Source organism: Falco punctatus (genome assembly GCF_963210335.1).
Source record: "Falco punctatus genome assembly, chromosome: 9".
Classification (NCBI taxonomy): Eukaryota; Metazoa; Chordata; class Aves; order Falconiformes; family Falconidae; genus Falco; species Falco punctatus.
The window spans coordinates 38,973,157-38,993,848 of record NC_137589.1 but is presented as its reverse complement, the minus strand read 5'-3'; the positions used below and the strand labels follow the sequence as shown (position 1 = coordinate 38,993,848).

The following is a 20,692-nucleotide window of genomic DNA, read 5'->3' as shown; positions in this document are numbered from 1 at the left end:
CTCAGAAGGCCACAGTCATTTGATAACAGGAAAACTTTGTAGGGCAGTGCTTACAGTTTACTTCAGAACTATATAAATAATTTACTCTTGAGTTACATCTTAGATCTGGACTGGTGCTGTTCAGAAGTTACGGCTATTCAGAAAAGATTATCTGTTAAGACTCCAGGTTTATGTAAAGTTTATGACCATATTTATTTTTTTTGGAATATAAGAAGTCTAATTGCTTGTCTGCTTTTCTTCTCTTCCACTAAATGAGATCTCAAATGGCTTGTGTTCAGTGCCTTAATTTTAGCATGTTCTTAAAGCATAAATCCCCAATTTCTAACCAAAATGAGCACGTGAGCCACTCCTCTATTTAGCGATGTGTTCAGAGCCCAGGCCCCATATCCTGGAAAGGCTGGTTTTGGGAGCAAGGTACGCTGCAGAAGCTCATGGTTCTTGTTGCATGAAGCAGTGTCTGAATGTATCTAATTCCAGTGCTGCAGGTTTGAGTAGAGAGAAGTAACGCTGTTACTTTTTGTTTTATTATTCTCTTCTCTCTTTTTTTTTTTTTTTGTGGCACTCTTTATTTTTTTAAAAAAGCAACTTAATGAGCTGCCACCCCAGCAGAAACCCAGGCACAGAATAGACCCAGATGCAATTCCTAGTCCCGTAAGTGCTGTATATATCTATGTCAGTTGTAGTCTGTGTGTTGGTGACCATCTGTGCATGCCTGAAACCTGAACTTCACCTCACTAACCCTCCATCGTTAATCCTTCATCCTTTCCTTGCTGTCTTCTGCTTGCCTTATCAAAATGAGTAACATTGCACCACAAGAGGTTGTTAAAATCTTCTCTTCTGTGATGAATGGTGAGGCAATAGAAAAGCACCGTTTCAGAAACAGATCATGAAGAATGTCTCCCCTTCGCTTTGTCTGATCTTTAGAATATCTCCTTCATCAGATTCCAACTGGCATTTTCAGTGTAAGCCATCAGTGTAATTGTCCATATGTGTGTCTCTAGTTAACATACGCACAGCATGAGCCTTTAGTCATGTTTTCTACCAGTTTTGAGCAGTATTTGATTACTGTTCTTGTTGATATACTAGTACTGGGCTAATGCTTTGAAGTTCTAAAATTGCAGATGAACTGTTTTGTTTTGATGTTAATTCCTAATATAAATATTCTAGTAGATGAATATGAGGCATGGGGAGCTGTAAACATTCTGTCATTATCTGTGCTCATACATAACCATTACATTTTGGATTTGAAAATTTTATGTTTGTTTAGAGAATCTTACCCAAAGAAAGAAAAAAGCAGCTACCTTTTGGATTGGAAATAAAAAATCACATTTCACTTTTTTACCCTTGTATCACTTCCTCCTTGTTTAGTCGAAGTTGGTCATGTAACGGATACCAGCAGCAAGATCACCGATGTCAGCCAGTGTGTAGACTTTTGAAATGGGGCTAAATTTATCCTAGAGTAGTCGCTGTCTGATGTTATGGGAGGCTTTCTGCTGGCAACTTGGAATATAGTGAGAGGGTGGAATTTTTGCCATGCAAACTTCTGCATTTCACAATTTATTCTAAGCAGAGGCATGTGTGTTTGGTGGCAAAATAAGATCAGAAGAATGACTGCTAGCTTTAGTGCTTTCATTCAGGCACCAGTATGGAAATACAGTTAAAACTATGTATAACTATAATTTTCTGTTCCTGTGCAAAGGTCAGTGGATATTTTAGTCAAGTGAGACTGTTGCATGCATTTGCATCATCTTAGCATATTTGCATTAATGAAGAAATTGAAATACTAAGAAATTTAAGATTTTTACTGGCTTTGAAGTTTTAAGTTTGATTCATTGACAAGTCTATTGAAACTTCACCTCCCCCATCCCCACAATTCAAATCACAAACTCTTGAGCACCACGGAGTAATGAAGACTTCCACTTGACCCAGCAAGCTTCTGTCCTTATGTCAGTTAGTGGTTAGAGATAAATACATACTATGAAAACAGCGGGAACACAACAGAAGGGAAAAGCTGGGTTGTGCATAGAACTTCAGCCTGAGGCTTACAGAAGTTTCTAATTTAAATGTGGCTAGGACCAGTGTACAGGGGAATACTACCAAAAATTCCTTTCTTGGTGTGTGTTTGGCTTTTATAAGTTCAGATCAGGCCTTAAAACACAAAATATGCTACTATTCAAAATACTTGGGGGAAAAATACTATTTGCATCTTGTAATTTATTGTTAACCATTAAGTACTATTCAAAATGAAACTGAGAGGTGACTGCTTGACAAAACTTATTTGCTTTAGACTTTTTATTTTTAGAGATAGTAATGTTTGCCTCAGGTCCCCCTTTCACTGCCTTACAGATAAGTTTTGGATTTTACAGTACTTGGAAACCAAACCTCCAAATATTAATCTGATGTCTTCCATCACAGATTCAAGTGATTGAAGATGACAGAAGTAACCGTGGGTCAGAACCATTTGTCACTGGAGTGAGAGGGCAGGTTCCACCTCTTGTTACTACAAATTTCTTGGTCAAGGATCAAGGTAAAATATTTCTCTTTTCCTAAACACACAAAATGCAAACCCCAAAGAGTCAGGTGACATAAATGTCTGTGTCTTGAAAGGAGAAGTTTGAAGAATTGTTTTGGTGGCAGGTGATGTATGTTTTACCAATAGGAGCTTAGTTTCAAGTCCTGTGTTGATTTGATCTCAATTTAGATTCCCCTGATTGCTTGGTAGCTAGTAAACAATTTGCAAGTAAAAAATGTTTTCCAGGGCAGGTACCTGGGAGTAGCAATAGCAGGGATATCAGAAAGCAACAAATGAAGCCTCTTCTGTAGAGGCAATATCAACAGTGAAGAGCTGAAATTTACTAGCAGGATCATTTGCACTGGACTGGGAACTTTTTTTTACCAACTGGGGTGTCAGTTGGTCCATGGGCTTCACAGAGAAAGGATATTTCATCTCCTAATTTCCCATGCGTTTTTTGAGATTTAAAGCTCTGTTAAAACTTTGTGATCTGATTCTACAGCCAAAATTACAAAGTCAAACAGTAGAAATGTTTGAGTTTTCTGCCTGTAGTATGTTTTAGTCTGCCAAAAGAGTGAAATGGGAATGGCATTTTAGAGGTTTAAGTTGATGTGAAGTCAAGTTAATTTGTTTTAAGGGCTTTTATTATATGTAATTGATCATAAAGAGGCATTTTGTTTGGAATTCAGGGTTTGCATAGATTGAAATTAATTGATGGCTTTAGATAAGCTCTTAGTCTCTGTGGCTTCACAACGTAGACAAAGGTATATTTGTTTCTGTTCTTGAATATGAACTTGTACTGAAATTTGTGGTGATTTTTAAATTTGTTTCACAGGTAACGCAAGCCCTCGCTACATAAGATGCACATCTTACAATATTCCCTGCACCTCAGATATGGCCAAACAGTCCCAAGTTCCCCTAGCTGCTGTCATAAAACCACTGGCTACTCTACCCCCAGAGGAGGTGAGAACCATACGCAGAGTTACATACGCACTGTGTGCACGCAGAACTCGTCAGAAGAATGCTGTTAGATGTCAGCGGTTAACAGATACAGTGAGAAGGAATGTTTAGGTAATGAAGACTAGGTAAACAGTGATTCTCCCACAAGCACGTGGTAGAGATATGTAAGGGAGAAGAATGTTGTGTTCAAAACATTTAACAGTTACTTAACATTTATTATGAAATTAACATAATTTCAGCTTTTTTACAGTAACTGTCAGGCACTGTGACCAAATGACCAAAATACTAGGATGGTCACAAGTGTGTATGCTTCAGTTGATCTCTATTTCTTGCTTGGCCTAAAGTATTTAAATTGTTACTAATAACTGATGTTAAGTGTTTTCTAGGGTGTCAGGTTGTGGAATCGGAGGAGACTGTATCAAGTAGTACTGGTTAAGCTGTCTAATGCTCACATACATGCCCAGTGCTGTGTGGGATGACAGTGCAAGACTTAAGGACTGGGCACTGCTGAGCCGCACTTTTGTTTCTGCCCTTGCTCTGTACAGCACTTGCTTGCTTCTAGGTGTAATGCATGGCTAGCTAGCCTTTTATCCACTCTGTCTGGCTGTTGAGAACGTGAAAGCTTCAAGAACATTATAGAGCTAGAAATTTTATAGAATATTCTGAATACTGTGGCTACTGTGTGGTGTTAGCCTGCTTGGAGCAGGGACATAAAGATAAATACGCTTGTTAAATTTGAATACGTTTGCAGTATTATGTGCCCTGTTAAAATTAATTTCAGCATCTGATGAGGAAAGGAATAGCCTCTGGGCTTTTAAGGGCATGTTCTTCCTGATGCATTTCATTAGTGTTCCTAAACTATGGTTTGGGTTTTGAAGAGTGTTTTGTGATAAAACCAAGTTGTGAAGTTAATTCCTGTGCTTCGGTATTGTGGCTGGAGTTTAAAAGGAGCACCGCAGGAGGATGTGGTCTTACTTGAGAAACGTGGAGGCTTGTGGAGGTGCACATTTTTAGAGAAGCTTTACAGACAACTAGTTGTTAGGTCTCCTGGTGTGTTGATGCTTTGAACAACCACTGGTGACATCCAGAAAAAACGTGGCTATGGTCGGATAACTGCCCTGGAGATGTGTCAGTTCTAGCATTGGGAAGTTCTTTACAGCAAGGGCAAACTCCCTGTGGAGGGGCCCTTCCAACAGATGAAGGCTCAGCTGTTTGCTGCAATAAGGCTGTAAATAGATCTAAAGCTTAACTTATCAGTAATGAGAGGATAAGTGTCTCATGAAAATACAGCATTCAGATAAATTCAGAATGTATAAAAAAAAATTCAGCACCTGGTTGCCAGGTGCATACCTTTGCCCTGTGATAATGTACGGTTCAGAAAGCAAAGCTCTGAGGCTTCAGAAGTGTTGCTGTGCCGTTTGGGAGTAAGTGGTCAGTGACAAGTTGTGCGTAGCACTGCATGTTTACAACACCCTTGTTGTTTGCGTGCATGTTATTGGGGGAGAGGCTGTGGAATAAAACGTATTGTGTGGAAGTACAATACCAACATTACCTGGCAATCAGAAAACTTGAAATTTTTGTTTCCTCTGAGGAGGTCAGTCTGGGTGATAGGAGCTGAGAAACACGGCTGCAGAACCATGGCATTGCCAATAAATGATTAGTGGAGCTGAATGAGAGATGTGATACATCTGTGGCACGAGGGGGGGAAAGTGATGAAAGCATTTGCTCAGCTCCTGCTCAATGAATATGTTGTCTCTTAAACATGATCAGAGGTTTAGGGTGACTGAGAGAGTTGACTGGACATCTTTAGTGTCAGAAAGCTTAAAAGTAGTTAAAACTTTCTTTTGAGCTAGGTTCTTAGTTGTGAAGGGTGCTATGAACTATGAATGCAGCTTGTAGTTTGTACAAGTTCTGTCTTAATAATTTTAAAGTGCTTCCTGCGTATTCCAAGGTTGAGAAGCTGCAGAAGTTGTCTTGTATCTTATCCTGGTTTGGTGCAGAAAGAATATATTGTCAGCAAGAGTTAAAAAAAAGTATCACTATGTAACAGTTTTGAGGACTTGCTATACAGTGGGGTTGAGACAAGCAGAACTTACAGATATATTGTATTTCATGGTGGACTTAAAAAATAAATCTTAACAGCTGTAATGTCTTAAGATAGCCTGGATGCTGTGGTGTTGAATATATGGCATGCAATGACTGGCTTCTGTTTTGTCAAAATGCTTTTTACAAGGGAAAAATATGAGGCGAAGAGTTGCTTTTAAAACAGCCAACCTGTGGTGAAACGTAAATTGTGTGCTCACTCCCTTGAAGTTATCGCAGCCGTTCTTTGCATGGCTTCGGTCCTTGATGTTCACTTGGGATACATCTGTGTGGTGCAGTGTGGCACTCCTGCTAGGGCTCGTGCTCCTCAAGCAGGCACCGTGTAAGGTAGTGCAGCACCCTGCAGGAGTACTTGTGTGTAAGTAAGGTGGCCCATTAATGACTGCGGCCCACAAAGACCTGCAGTTTTCAGCTGCTTGAGTTGAAAAGCATTTACAAAATTCTTCTTCAGGTTTTTCCCACCCCCTGCACTCTCTCCCACAGCTAAACCCTATGCAATGTATGGGGAGATAGTTCTAAGCTCTGCAATTCGTGTGGTTGCTGCTTTCTCATCATCATGTGATCTTTCTTTTAATTTTTTTCCCCTGCTTCCACAGACCCTTCCTTATTTGGTAGACCATGGAGAATCCGGCCCTGTCCGATGCAATAGGTGCAAGGCTTACATGTGCCCTTTTATGCAATTCATTGAGGGTGGAAGGAGGTTCCAGTGTTGTTTCTGCAGCTGTGTCACTGAGGGTAAGGTTTCTTCTGGAAATCGGTCTCTATTGGAGTGATCTTTGAACAAGATGCAAGCAAGTAAATGTGTACCATGTTGTGATCATATATAATGTATACTTGCTTTGATGTGTGTTTAGTCCTTAAAAAAATTCATTATAAAACATGTTCAGTGCTCAGTTCTGAAATCATGTTTGAATTAAGTAGGTGCTTATCCATTGCAGTATTATCGTACCAAATTTTTAACATGAGGTACTCATATTGTGGCTTGAAAAATTTATTTATTTATGGTGTTTTCTTAGGGTATTTCAAACTAACATTTTTCTATTTATTTGTCATTTCTCATTTACTGAGGTGTACATCTAGTCAATATCATCAGTTAAGATTATTTTTTTTTTGCTCACAAAGCCTGTTTAAACACTGCTTAGAGGTGAGTTTGCAGCTAAATATGCTACAGCTGAAGAGGAATGCTCAGTATATATGCCAGTTAACCTTAGTTGCTCTTCTAAATTAATATAAAACATGCTTTTTTTAAGCAGAGGTCACTCTGTGCTGCTCATAGCATGACATCTGTTGATTTGTTTTGAAGTCACGATGGAATGTAAGGTGCAACAAACTTTAGAGTGATGTATTGAGTGTTTCATTTGGTAGCACTGGTGGCTTTTAATGGACTGTTTGTTCTTATCACCTCAGTTATGCTGTACAACTGTTTGTACAAACCAAGGTGGGAAGCTGATGGGGGGTTAGAAATGGCCAACTTTTTTAAAAAAAAAAAGTTTTTGTCTGGTGATTTCCAGCCTGCGTGCATTCCCTGCTCACTCAGCAGCTGCATGAATGGCTGTACCTGTGACAACTGAGCAGGGGCAGGAAAGGGAGGGACGCTCAGACTGCTGATGAAAGCAATGCTGTGAAAGTACAATATAGTTGTACCTGATACTCGAGGACAGTTTTTGTTCTCTGCAAAAACAATGGCGTAATTAGCTCCTACTGGATGTGTCCTTGGAGAGGAGAAGAGTGATAAGTGATATATAGTCTTTATGATATCACTTTGTTTTCTTTTGAACTGTTGAAAATGTGAATGTTTAGAATAATTTAAAGGTGGTGAATTTTATCATTACAAATAATGTCATTTTTTGTTCTCCCCTGGAGCTATATAGGCAGCTATAGCTGGAATAAGTTTTATCACACTAGCAATTCTCCAGGGGGACAGTCTGTCGTGGTAGTTCTTGGGGCCAAGGGAGATGCTTTCTTTGTTTCTGCAGCTGACTTTTGTGGGTAAAAGCTTAGCTTAACTCCTGCTTGGGCTAGGTACCAGCACAAAAGTAATGGGCACTGGGCACGTGGTTATACTTCTGGTTCCTTCCTCCTTCCTAATGCTTTACATCACGCTGTAGGACGTGCCCTGTCTATTCTGACAAAAGGATTATGGCAGCCTCTGGAAGACTTTTACTCCTGTGCAGCATGGGAAGGGAAGGGAAAAGCTGACTCGTATAGCAAAATAAGGAGCTCAATCTTTCAGTTACCCTGAATTGAGTCAGGAACATTGTACCTGTACTTTGCCTCAAACTCTAAATAAAATAATTTGTTGCTACTTATAAAAGATTGTTACATGTTACCTTTGGACTAAATACTTCAGAAGCATCCTAAGAGTGTGTTGTAGTGACATTTCTGATATGAAAGGTCAAATGGGAATGCAAAGGACATTCAAGAAAAGTACAATAGTGGCTATACAGTGTGCTGCCTGGTGCGTAGAGTAGACTGGAAGCAGTTTGTCTGCATTATTTGACTTTAATGATGCTCTTAAATTGCATTAATATTTTTAGTAATACTTGCATGCTAGCACAGTGCTAGCTAGCTTTCCTGGAGTTGGAACAGCTGTTGTCCTGCTAGCTCTCTAGTCACTGTGGTTGTCATGGCTGTGTCAGTGAACTTGATTTTTCCTTTCCCAGTGCCACCTCATTACTTCCAGCATTTGGATCATACTGGAAAGCGAGTGGACTTCTATGACAGACCTGAGTTATCACTGGGGTCTTACGAGTTTCTAGCAACAGTTGACTATTGCAAGGTACAGTAGTATGTGTTTATTACTGTATTTTGTTTTGCTTTCAAATGAAAAATCTATTTTCCTAGAAGTAAGAATGACATGAATTGTCTGGGGCTGCTTTCTAGCTGGCAGAGATAATTAACAGCATTAATTCAGCTGACTTCATTATGCAAAATAATGTGCTTGTCTGATTACTTCCCAAAGTAGAGCAGATTTTGATCACACATGACATAATTTTTATTATAGCTGCCTCTGTCATTGTCTTCTGGAGCTGTATCAGCAGCTATAGCTGCTGTTACCTTAGCAGTTCTGCAGGAGGGACGCTCTTGCAGTAGTCCTTGGGACAGAAGGAGAAGGTAGGAGAGGTACAATTTGGCCTGAGAGAGTCTTTATCTATTGAAGTTAAATTTCAAGTACAGGCATAGTGGTTAAAAACACAAGAATAGTGTGGAAATAATATATTGTGAGATTATTGTCATATATATATAAAATATATTGTCAGATATTATTAAAATTAAAATATTTTAATAATAAACTTCTAAGGAATAGGAAAAATATGCAAGGTGTTTATTAAAGCAACTTACATCTCTGCCAAAGTAAATGCTGGGGAAAATAGACGTCTCAAGTGTTGCAGCTTTATACTGGTTACTTTCTGATGCCTCATCTTTACTCTGAGTTAACGGAAAAAAACATTATCTTGTTTCTAACAGTGTAAGAAGCATTTTTAATTCAAACAAGGTGTTGTCTTCCCAGCTTTTTTGAAAGTTCTTCTGTTTTGCTTTTGTTCTGTGCACTTCTTCTGGTATGACATATAGTCTTCAGAAGACTTTTCCCGAAACAAATTTTTCTTTCCCAAAGCAAACCTGATATTTAAGTAGAAAGGAAAGTCTGCAGTTCTCAGAGAGGAAAATATTTTGCTTTATTTTGATGAAATCACCTATAACAAGCCTGGTTGTATTCCGAAGTCTTGAGAACTGGCAGGAAACTTCCCTGTCTACTTTCCCTATCTGGCCGAGTCATGTCAGTGGATGGTCTAGGGCACGACTCTTCCAAGGAGCGGCTGAGGGAACCAGGGTTGTTTAGTCTGAAGAAAAGGAGGCTCAGGGGACACCTTCTTGCTCTCTACAACTGCCTGAAAGGAGGTTGTAGTGAGATGGGTGTCGATCTCTTCTCCCAAGTAACAAGCGATAGGACAAGAGGAAGTGGCCTTGAGTTGTGCCAGGGGAGGTTTAGGTTGGGCATTAGGGAAAATTTCTTCACGGAACGGTTGGTCAGGCACTGGAACAGGCTGCTCCGGGAGGCGGTGGAGTCACCATCCCTGGGGGTCTTTAAAAGACACATAGATGTGGCACTTCTTAGGGACATGGTTTAGCGGTGGCCATGGCAGTGCTGGGTTAACGGTTGGACCTGACAATCTTAAAGGTCTTTTCCAACCTAAATGATTCTATAATTTATTTATAACCAGCCTGTTCTTCGCTCAGCAATAGCAAAATCAGTCTAGGGCATGTCATACTAGCCTGTTTCAAGCACAGTGTGCTTGTATGTCTGTTAGGTGGGCAGGGATGGGAGAATGATCTGAAGAAACAACTGCTGCTTATAAGTAGAAAAGTGCGTGAAAGCTGTTGGAGCTTTGACCAGCGTTCATCTGCCCATGTTACAGAGATGTAATGTGACTTCTTCCTTCTCTTCCACAGAACAACAAGTTTCCCAGTCCACCTGCTTTCATTTTCATGATTGATGTGTCTTACAATGCTGTGAAGAGTGGCTTAGTGAGGCTAATATGTGAAGAATTAAAGTCACTCCTAAATTACCTGCCCAGGTAGGTATAATGTGTAGCGCTGTAGCCAGTCAAAATGGGGAAAACTCTCACTTTTTCCCTTTTTAAAAAAGCTAGAAAATAAAAAAATACTTGATAATCCTGTCAAGCTTTTCTTCAGAAAAAGGCCAAGCAGAACATCTTTATGGATACCTTTCTAGGTGAAAATAATTTTTTCTTCCTTTCATTTTTCTCTTATCCCTTATTGTGTTGGGTTCTGTGTAATGATTTCACTATCTACTTAGATGTGAAGGCAAGTATGTCTCTTACAGGGAGGGCAACATGGAAGAATCAGCCATTCGAGTAGGCTTTGTCACCTACAACAAAGTGTTACACTTCTATAACGTGAAGAGCTCCCTGGCACAGCCACAAATGATGGTTGTTTCAGATGTGGCAGATATGTTTGTGCCACTCCTTGACGGTTTTCTGGTGAACGTGAATGAATCCAGGACGGTTATTGCCAGGTAATAGAAACTGATTTACAGTGTGTGTAGTAAACTACTTTTTTGGCAGATTTGAGTGTTGTGTGCATATTTGTCATGCTACTCACCTAGAAGTCACTCCATGTATTTTAACTTCCTATACTCTTTGAGGTTAAGCTGGCAAAGTAGAATGGTAATATTCATGGGGTAAAGGGCATATTTGGCTCCTAGTCTGGCTTAGCAGAAGGTACATATCAAGGGGATTTAATGCAGAAGGGCATTTCTGGGAAAAAAGAAAACACAACTAGAATGATGTTAAGGAAAAGTCCTGAGAATACTGAATCACTGTCTTTACAGTTATTTAGGCAGTTGCCTTAAACGGAGACAACGGTGTCTGATTTTTGCTTCTGTGAAGAAAATCGAATGAGTGGGATAGAGAAGATAAAATCTAGAAGAAAAAAAGAGCAATTATAAAAGTCTTGGCAAACTGTTTAACATGGTATTTGAAGTGTAATTAAACCGTGATGTGTAGCTAACTACATTTTGGGAACTCGACCTGGTGCTGCATGTTTTTAAAGAAAATTTCTAGCCTGCTTTGTAGTGCGTTAACAAGCAGAAATACAAAACTCTGGCTTTAAACCTATTAATCTTTGGCACATGGGATGCTTGGGAAACAGGCCAAGTGTCGCTAGTCTTTCCTAGAATTTACTTACCAATATATATTGGAATATATTAAAAGAGAAGTAATACAGAAGAGCTGTTACAGTAGGCACCATTTGGGGCTCTACAGCAAGCACAGAGGATATGGGTGAGAGAAGGCAGTGAGGGCTGGCAAAGCATCATTTTTTTGTCACAGATAGTGATGAGATGCCAGATCCTGTAAAAATTACTCAGTCACAGGCACTTTGGGGACTTCTGTTTAGACACCACAGTCTCGGGTCATCGATTGTAACTGTGTGGCTTTTCCAGTTAATTGGATTCTGGGATTCCTCTTTTTTTTCTTGTTCTTTGCTAGTTTGCTGGATCAGATTCCAGAAATGTTTGCAGACACAAGAGAAACAGAAACAGTTTTTGCACCTGTGATTCAAGCAGGGCTGGAGGCGCTGAAGGTTAGTAAATGTGTTGTCATGGCAAATTGTTTTCAGACAGAGTACTCTGAAGTTCACATTCTGCTAACACATGCTAGTAAGACAATTCTGAACCTTTTTTTGTAAGCTGCCTTGTGGTAGATGTGCTGCGTGTAGGAAGTACTTGATTCATTCTTCCAAGTGCATGTACCTCTGGATTTATCTGTTCCTTACCCAGCTGGTTTTCTTAACAATTTCAGCTCAAAGTACAAGATGTGTGGCTTACTCTCAGCTACCTGGTTGGGTTTTGCTTTGAACAGTTTATAGACCCTACAAAAGTGCTGAAGTCTGTCATGTCTCATTGAGGAGTTCTATAACACGGTGTCTTTCTCATCCTGGGCTTGAAGCTCTGGTATAACCTTAAATAAAAGGAGAGCATGCTATCTGTTAAAGTTGCCCACAACAAAGTGCTAACCACGTAAACCTTTCCAAAAGTTCTTCCACTCCAGTACTTCATCCAGATAATTACATGCATGATCTGACTCCACCCAACTTGCATATACTGATTGAATTGATTGCCTATATGATTCCATCCAAAACTGTTCACATGGCTCTATTTGTCTGTCATGTAAGTTCTTAGAAGCCTCAAACTCAATTTTGCTGACAATTGTTCAGTAAAGAAATAATATAAATTACTGATTGTTTCCATACTGCATGTCAGAGAAAATAACCTACTAGAAACATTGGCTAATGTTGGCACAGGATATTGATTTAAAATTAATGATCGTTGAAGCTCAGCTTAGAAAATTCTCTGAAATTTCTGTGACTCTTTTCCACAAACTCAGTAGGTGCAAATTAGAGAAGAAAGCACTGTAATGTGTTTGCACAAAACCTTTTGTAGCTGAGTCCTGCTCACTGCTCTGTGCCTCCCCGGAGCCGGTCCTTTTCTCCCTGCCAGGGAACCAGCACGAGTCCAGTAAAACTGAAACTTGCTTTTCTGTAACTGACCAGTAAGCTGTGCTCCCTGAGTGGGACACTGCTGCAGTAACCAAGTGATCACCGAGCTGGTGCGCATGATGGAGCGCCTTCCTGACATAAAGAAATAAAGAGGTTGCTTCTTCTTGAATCGTGTTTTCCTTTACAGTTTTTATAAATGTTTCTAACCTGCGCTATTGCACTCCCTTTCCTGCAGGCAGCTGAGTGTGCTGGCAAGCTCTTCATTTTCCACACCTCTCTGCCCATCGCGGAGGCCCCAGGGAAGCTAAAGAACAGGGATGATAAGAAACTGATCAACACAGACAAGGAGAAGGTAATACTGACATGCATGATACTTACATAACAGGTCTTGCATGATGCTTGCATAACAGGTCTATATTATACTTTTTACAAGCTAAAATAACTCTGAAGCAACATTAAAAAAAATTATAAAGGTGGCATGTCATGTAACCATCCCAGCTAGTATCTTCTAGCATTGCACTTCTATCTTCTGCTCTCAGGCAGAGCTGTGTAGACTTCAATATCATAAGGCCAGCTCTGGTGTGAGAACAAGAAGAGACAGACCTAGATACTTATACAGGATAAAATACTGTAGCTGGGTTAAAGTAAACGTGCTGGACTTAACAGTTAAAGGAAGACTTTTGTAATTTTTGTAACTTTTGTAATACGCAACAGTTCGTTGCAGGCAGGGTCAGGAAGAATTTGTATGATCCTAATTTCTGCAAAAGGAAACCCAAAGTATAGAAGTATATTGACTGGGATTTTAAACTGGATCTCGCTTTCCTTTTCTTACCACAAACTTCTGATCTCGCCTCTGACTTCCTTTTTTAGACTTTGTTTCAACCACAGACAAGCTTTTACAACAACTTGGCCAAGGATTGTGTGGCCCAGGGCTGCTGTGTGGATCTGTTCCTGTTTCCAAACCAGTATTTGGATGTGGCAACACTAGGCGTAGTAACCTACCAGACGGGAGGCTCCATTTATAAGTATGCCTATTTCCAGGTAAGAGACGCATTGGCTCAGACTGGTATTGGATCTAAATAAGAATTCCTGTTTAGGTAAGAGTTCTTTTTCATAGTGTGAACAATAGTGAACAAATACTTCTTTGGAAATGAATTTGCTGCTTAAATTTCAAGACTTCTACCAAAATGATTGTTAGCTTTATCTCTTTACGCAAAATATCTGTTAATAACAAAAACAACAACAAGAAGAGCTATGCTGTTACCTTTTAGCACAATATTTCATTAGCAGGGCACTGAGCTCTGTATGATGACCGATTTTTAGAGTTAGACTGCAGGAGACAGTATCTGGTTTTAAATTACTTTATGGTTTATGGAGCAGCTCTGATTTATGGGAATGTGAAACTTGAGTTATTGCTTGTGTTCTAGCTGGAGACAGACCAGGATAGGTTCCTGAATGACTTGAGAAGAGATGTGCAGAAAGAAGTGGGATTTGATGCTGTAATGAGAGTGCGCACAAGCACAGGTGGGTGTTAGGATAAGTCTTACTAAATTGACCACTTCAAGCATGTCATATGGGAGGTAACAGATTTCTCACTGATTTAAAACATCTTGAGGCTAAGCTATGCAAAAAGCTCTGCTAAAGCTTTGAAATTCTAAGACTTTTGTCAAGACTGAGGAAAGATCCCTGCTAAAATCTGTCATGATAACTTTTTGTCACTGATAACAGAATTTTCAGGGCTGCAAAAGCAGTCTGTCTTGTTTTTCTGTTGAGAATTGTGGTTCACATTGGCTTGGTTTTTAAACTTTTTTTTAGGTATTCGAGCAACTGACTTTTTTGGAGCCTTCTATATGAGCAACACAACAGATGTAGAGATGGCAGGTTTGGACTGTGATAAAACAATCACGGTGGAATTCAAGCACGATGACAAACTGAGCGAAGACAGTGGTGCGCTCCTTCAGGTGAGGCGGGAGGCTTTCTTGGAGAAAGATGTGAGCTGACAGTTCAGAATTGTCAACAAATCTGTGCCAAGGTGGAACTGAATCTCAGCTGGGGAGCATGAGTTGCAGACAGGGATGACATCACTCAGAACTGGGTTATGAGACACTCCTTCAAGGAACTGTTTGTTCTTTCTTTCTGCCCCTTACGATAGTCTTAACCTTTCAGCATGCTTGTTCTCAGGGTGACCTAGACTACTTGAAACTGCATTCTGTTTTCCAAGACTAGTTAGTTCCCTTAATGCAAACTGCTGACATTGCTGCTTGTTATCTGTCATGGACCCTGATTCTTAGCATATGCTTTTAGCTTACCATGCCAGTCTTTTACATAATTATCTTACTTGTTTAGGCATCTAAGACCTAGTTTTTAATAAAGTATATTCAGACCCTGCCTTTCTTACTGCAGCAGGACCTCATTTTTCTGTATCCTGGCATTGTTGTCTCTTGCAGTGTGCGCTGTTGTATACAAGTTGCGCAGGACAGCGACGACTCCGCATTCACAACCTCTCCTTAAACTGTTGCACACAGCTTGCTGACCTCTATCGAAACTGTGAGACAGACACGCTCATCAATTACTTGGCTAAATACGGTAAGGGTAAATATAGTAACAAGCGTTGCAACCTTTAACTGCTGTTAAAATGCCTGTTGTCATCCACTTGACACCTGTTTGTTCTCTTTCCATCAAATGCCAGGCGGCAATCCTGACAGCTCAGTCATTTATGAGGAAGAGCACGAAGTCGGCACGATAGTCTTGTTGCTTAGGATGAGGGTTACAGATAGATGGTGTGGGCTTATCCTTCGTACAAATTCTTGTCTTTATTAATAGAGACGTGTGCTGACAGCTGTCTGAATTCATCCTTGTATTTACTTTTGGACCGGTTTAGTTTGTTCTTGAAATGTTCCAGGATTTTGCTCTGGGAATAGGAAACAGTGGCCTTAGCTCATAGATCTGTGTTAAATATCATTCTTTTATGCCTTGTACCCCATTTACCCTTTCTAGTTTGCAGTAAAAGCCTACAAATCCAGCAGAGATTGAGAGCTGTGTATGTTTATCACTGTTAAAATTTAAGGAATGGTCAATTTTCAGTCCATTAAAGAAGGATGACCAGGCTATTAAAGGAGTTTTTATAGTACTCCATGCTTTTAAGCATGACGAAGTGTATTTTAAAGTACCTGGGAAATAGAGTTGAAGAATATGTAATAACACGGAGTAAATGAGCTTGTTCAGCTCTTCAGTAGGAATGTGTTCTCTCTCTTTCCCACAGGATTGAAGGAGAGGGAAAAAAGACCTTCATAAACGATAGTTGTTTAGATTTACCTTGTGGAAGTAGTGTTGGATTTTGTTTACTCTTAATGAGCAATCACTTGATGGCTGTCCATCTCTTTCCTCTTCTGTGCAGCATATCGTGGAGTTTTGAGTAGTCCAGTGAAGACTGTACGAGATGCACTGATCAACCAGTGTGCCCAGATTCTAGCTTGCTATCGAAAGAACTGTGCTAGTCCCTCTTCTGCTGGCCAGGTAAACTCCGATGCTCTTGCTTGAATCGCAGGCTCAGGTATTAAAAGGTGATGAGAGCTTCCCCCTACCTAGCCTACTCAAAAAAAGAAATTGCTTTGCTCGGCAGAAATTTGCAAAGAAGAAGGGGATGTAGAGAGACTGCAAGTAAAACTGCAGTTGAGAATGGTTTCTTGGACACGTGTCTGGAGCCCAGGAAGCACTCCAGGGAAAAGTTTTATGTTCCTTTTGCAAGTCCATGATAGAATTAGACTCTCTGCTTTTACTCCTCACAGCTAAACCACACTTTGTTGGTTCACGCAAGCCTCGTTTTGTCCAACCTAAGCTTATTCAGCACGACAGCTGACCGACTTTGTCTGCTTGTGCCTTGTAGCTGATCCTCCCTGAATGCATGAAGCTGCTTCCTGTGTACTTGAACTGTGTGTTGAAGAGTGACGTCCTTCAGCCCGCTCCGGAGGTCACAACAGATGACCGTGCCTACATTCGTCAGTTAGTCACATCCATGGATGTGGCAGAAACAAACGTTTTCTTTTATCCCAGGCTTCTGCCCTTGGTGAGTAATTCAGGGGTATTTGTACTACTAGAGACTTGCTGTTGTCTTGACTCCTCATAAGGGTTGGCGTTCGTGTTTCAGCAAGGGAAAGCGATTGGAGAAGGATTTGGGATCTGCCATCTGTTGGGAGATTTCACTTAATTCCACTCAGGGGCAGACACATTACTGCATCTTGTGAATTTTCTGGGGGATTTTTTTTTTCCTGAGCTGTGAGGATGACAGCTTTTGACTCTGGAATTCCATAGTCTTTTAAAAATCCTAAAACTTCTTGTAACTCAGGTAGTAATTTTCATCGTTGCAGCAAAACTTGAAGTACTATTCTGACTTTGCAGTACCATAGCCGCTGGAGTAACACTAACAACTAATTACATTTCTACGCCAGGAGGCAATGGTGGAACTGCAGAGTCATTTCACAGAAGCCGTGTGTTCTCTTTGGCTGACCAGGGGTCTCTGATCTGCTTCTGTGTCACGTTCATTAAGAAAACTGAGCTGGGGAGTGATACTTCAGTCCCAGCTGTTGCAGTCTTAGGAGTCTTAGAAATGAGAAAACCATTGGGGCCTTAGTGGCAGAAATTTTCAGGATGTTTTCAGAAGTTCTTGTTTCATAATCTTGATTTTACTGTTTTAATTCATTTCACTGTAAAGCAGACCAAAGCAGATGTTGACAGTGACTCCTTGCCACCAGCAATCCGGAACTCAGAAGAACGTCTCTCCAAGGGTGACATATACCTGCTGGAGAACGGGCTGAACATCTTTGTGTGGGTGGGAGTCAACGTGCAGCAGGGCCTGATCCAGAACCTCTTTGGCGTGTCATCCTTCGGCCAGATCAGCAGCGCCTTGGTGAGCTGGATGGCGGTACGGGAGCCTAGTGTCTGTGATAGTGGCCCAAAACTTTATAAACAGTGAGAAGCCAAGTTGAGAAAATAGTGTTAAATTTTTTGTACTAGGAACAAGAGAAGCACAGGGGTGTGACACTGGTGGAAATGTCGCTGTCTGGGCGTGTTGGCCGTGCTTTTCCCTAGCGTTATAGTGAGGAGAGCAGTTGATATGTACATGAAATGAACAATTGACCTTTAATTCTGATACAGTGTGATTATTCTCTTTTCACTAGTTGAGGTCAAAGAGACTGGATGGTAGCGGGGGTATCTCTAACCTTACGTACTATGACAAAGCTGCTGAGTTTTTTTTATTTAATGTTGCTCTACTTCGCCTGCCTAATGGGGACTGGATGTATTTCGTTCCAGAGTACCCTGCCTGTCTTGGAAAATCCCTTTTCAAAGAAAGTACGATCTGTTATTAACATGCTTCAAATGCAGAGATCCCGCTACATGAAGGTAAAAATGTTGCCCTGTGTTCATAGCTTTAAATGCCCTTCCCTTTTAGCAGAGCGGCTGATGCCTGGTAACGCTACAGCGCTGAGCTTGGTCCTCCTAGTCTCATAAATGTGATTCAAACGTAAAGTTTTCAAGGATCTAAAAAGAGTTTTGATACTGGTTTTGGAGTTCTGTGCCTACTATAGTTATAAAACTAATTTTTTTCAGACCTATTGTGATATACTACTGCACAAACAATGTACACTTATTTTCCTTCTATTTAGAAGGGATTGACACCTCACACAGCTTAGTTACAGGAGTCAAAGCACATAAGCCCGTATATGCTGTGATTCCCGTTGATTCCAGTTACCCGGCTTTGGATTTTTGAGCTGTTTAGCGCTCTGCTCTTTTTTCCAAAAGCGTTAACTCTGCTAACAACTCACTGTTGGTTTTGTTCTTTTGTTTTTTTGTAGTTAATAATTGTGAAGCAAGAAGATAAGCTGGAAATGCTGTTCAAACACTTCCTAGTGGAGGACAAGAGCCTGAGTGGGGGCGCTTCATACGTGGACTTCCTGTGTCACATGCACAAGGAGATTCGGCAGCTACTGAGCTAGAGGAGGGAGCGGTGCTGGAGCTCAGCAGTGACATTTTGGTCTCCACTAATGACCTGATCAGAAGGCCCAGCGCCCTCAAAAAGGACAACATAGAAATCTGTACAATTCCATAATTTTTAATACACATTGCATAAGCAGAAATCCTTTCAACCTCTCCCAGTCCCGTAAGAGAGATGAAAAATTTTCCTGGTGAGGGCTAAAAAAAAAAGAAAAAAAAAAGAAAAAAAAAAAGGCCTTTGATACCAGGTCTTTTACCTGCATCTAAATTGTTTCCTGTGCTTGGCAGGACTTCACACCCCACCCCACCCCATGCTCGCTAATCCTGTCGTAATGAATGTAGTTTGTTTTTTGGGTTTTTTTTCAGTTCACTGTACATGATTCAACATCAGGTGAAAAAGCGATAACTCTTCAAAACTTCTGGTAGTTGCTGTGTGTTTGTATGGGCGCGTGTGCGTGCTCCAGGTGTGAAGAGGATGCGCAGTGGGGAGGACAAGAGGCAGGTCAGGTGATGGGAGCTGGAGCAGCCAAGCGCTCCGTGTCGTCTCTGCAGAGGGACCTGTGAGGTGGCAGCGCAGCGGGGTGCCGCGTGGCTGGCTGGACCGGGAAGCCCTGAAAAGGGAAAGAGCGGTAAGCCAGCAGGCAGCAGGGCCCTCCCGGTGCTGTAGTGTCTGCAGATCTGTGAAGCAGTAATAATTCAGAGAGCAGCAACCGAAAGCTGCTGAGCAGCGTGGGGGCAGAGGCGGCGCTTCCTGCCGGCGTGTGTGGTAACTCCTTTCCTTCTCATCGCACGGCGCTGCGTGTCCTACCCGACCCATGTTCCGTGGCCTCTCCTGCAGAGCTTACCTGTCCAGATGGTGGGGACAAAAGCCTTTTAACCTTAAGCAGAAAATACTTCTAATGAGGTGATGTGGGGCTGTGTAGGATCTAGATGATAAGGAAGTGGCCACTTTCAACCATATTATTGTGAATCGTAGTGAACAAGCTGGAATTTGATTTATACTGATGCAAATTTGAGATTCCTTTGTACCCTGGAACATAAGGGAAGGGGATGAGAAAACTTGAGATTGAGCGTACTGTAGTAGGTATCGCAGGTACCTAATTGCAGTTATTGAAAGCATCGGGGCCGTAGTGAAGAGTTTCATTACTGGATGTTTATACCTTCCCCCATTCTACCTACTGATCAGCTTGCACAAAACTTTTTTATAACCTGTTTGTTAAATTAAAATACCTCAGACAGATTAATCCATCCACTTTGGCCACTCTGCTGCTCCATTCTTCAAGGGGGGATGAGAAGACTCCTGCGAAGAGGGAGCAAGTGTAAATCAAAATCAGAATTCTAAGGGCTTTGTTTATTCACTTGTGAAAGGGGGCTTGTATATTCTAGCTTGAACGCTGAGCAAGTGTTCTTACCGTACGCAGGAGTTGAAGCTACCAATAGCACTAGAAGTGGAAGGAAGAATGTGGGTGGATTAGAGAACATGTGATCTGGGTTTGATATTTGAAAGTCCTTGTGAAGATCAGAAAAATATCTGGCTGTGGTTTTAGTTCCGTATCCTGTAGCATGTAGATAAATCCATTTTTTCTTCTAATGCTGCTAGTTTGTCTTCCCTCCCATCACTACACAGAAAGGGGAATATGAAAATTGTCATGGAGAAACTCTTTCAAGATGTAGTTGACAGAACCTTCAGCATTTTTGTATGAATGCGGCTGACTTTTTACTCCATGTGTACTGCCTCCAACCAAATAAACCCAGAGGATTTTTAACCGGGGGTGGGGGTGGGAAAGATCTTCCCAGGAATATTGAGGCACAGCAACCACAGGCTTCCACAAATACTAATTTCTAGTATTAATATTGGGGGGTGTGGGGGTGGAAATGAAATCATAAATGAACCTTTCATTTTTCTTCACTTGTTTTTCCAATGCATCTTTTAATTTGTAAAGAAATAAAAATATATTAAGATGTATTTTATGTCATTGTTAGTAAATAAACACTGCTTATTTTTCCAAACCCTGTATTTTGCGGGAGGGGGAAGGGGAGAAGGGCTGAAGTCTAGCCAGTTGATCCTTTGCAGTCCAAACTTCTGCTGACCAAGTTCAGTTTTTT

The 20,692-nt window shown here is 40.9% G+C and overlaps 1 protein-coding gene across 7 annotated transcripts in view; it reads left to right on the top strand.

The window, feature by feature from the left end:
* The window catches only part of SEC24C (SEC24 homolog C, COPII coat complex component), a 37,671-nt gene extending 18,669 nt beyond the window's left edge, over positions 1-19,002 (top strand). For 4 of the 7 annotated variants that reach the window (XM_080401198.1, XM_080401192.1, XM_080401194.1 and 1 more), the window contains 18 exons: positions 583-651; positions 2,416-2,527; positions 3,348-3,475; positions 6,172-6,310; positions 8,239-8,354; positions 10,028-10,152; positions 10,422-10,613; positions 11,587-11,680; positions 12,831-12,947; positions 13,466-13,636; positions 14,023-14,119; positions 14,411-14,556; positions 15,043-15,181; positions 15,993-16,111; positions 16,482-16,661; positions 17,307-17,501; positions 17,906-17,995; positions 18,448-19,002. In XM_080401198.1, the coding sequence (XP_080257324.1) occupies positions 583-651; positions 2,416-2,527; positions 3,348-3,475; positions 6,172-6,310; positions 8,239-8,354; positions 10,028-10,152; positions 10,422-10,613; positions 11,587-11,680; positions 12,831-12,947; positions 13,466-13,636; positions 14,023-14,119; positions 14,411-14,556; positions 15,043-15,181; positions 15,993-16,111; positions 16,482-16,661; positions 17,307-17,501; positions 17,906-17,995; positions 18,448-18,588 (2,370 nt within the window). In that variant the 3' untranslated portion in view covers positions 18,589-19,002. The remainder of the gene's footprint in view (positions 1-582; positions 652-2,415; positions 2,528-3,347; positions 3,476-6,171; positions 6,311-8,238; positions 8,355-10,027; positions 10,153-10,421; positions 10,614-11,586; positions 11,681-12,830; positions 12,948-13,465; positions 13,637-14,022; positions 14,120-14,410; positions 14,557-15,042; positions 15,182-15,992; positions 16,112-16,481; positions 16,662-17,306; positions 17,502-17,905; positions 17,996-18,447) is intronic. The other 3 variants (XM_080401195.1, XM_080401197.1, XM_080401196.1) reach the window with 3 other exon arrangements.
* The last annotated feature ends 1,690 nt before the right edge of the window (positions 19,003-20,692 follow it).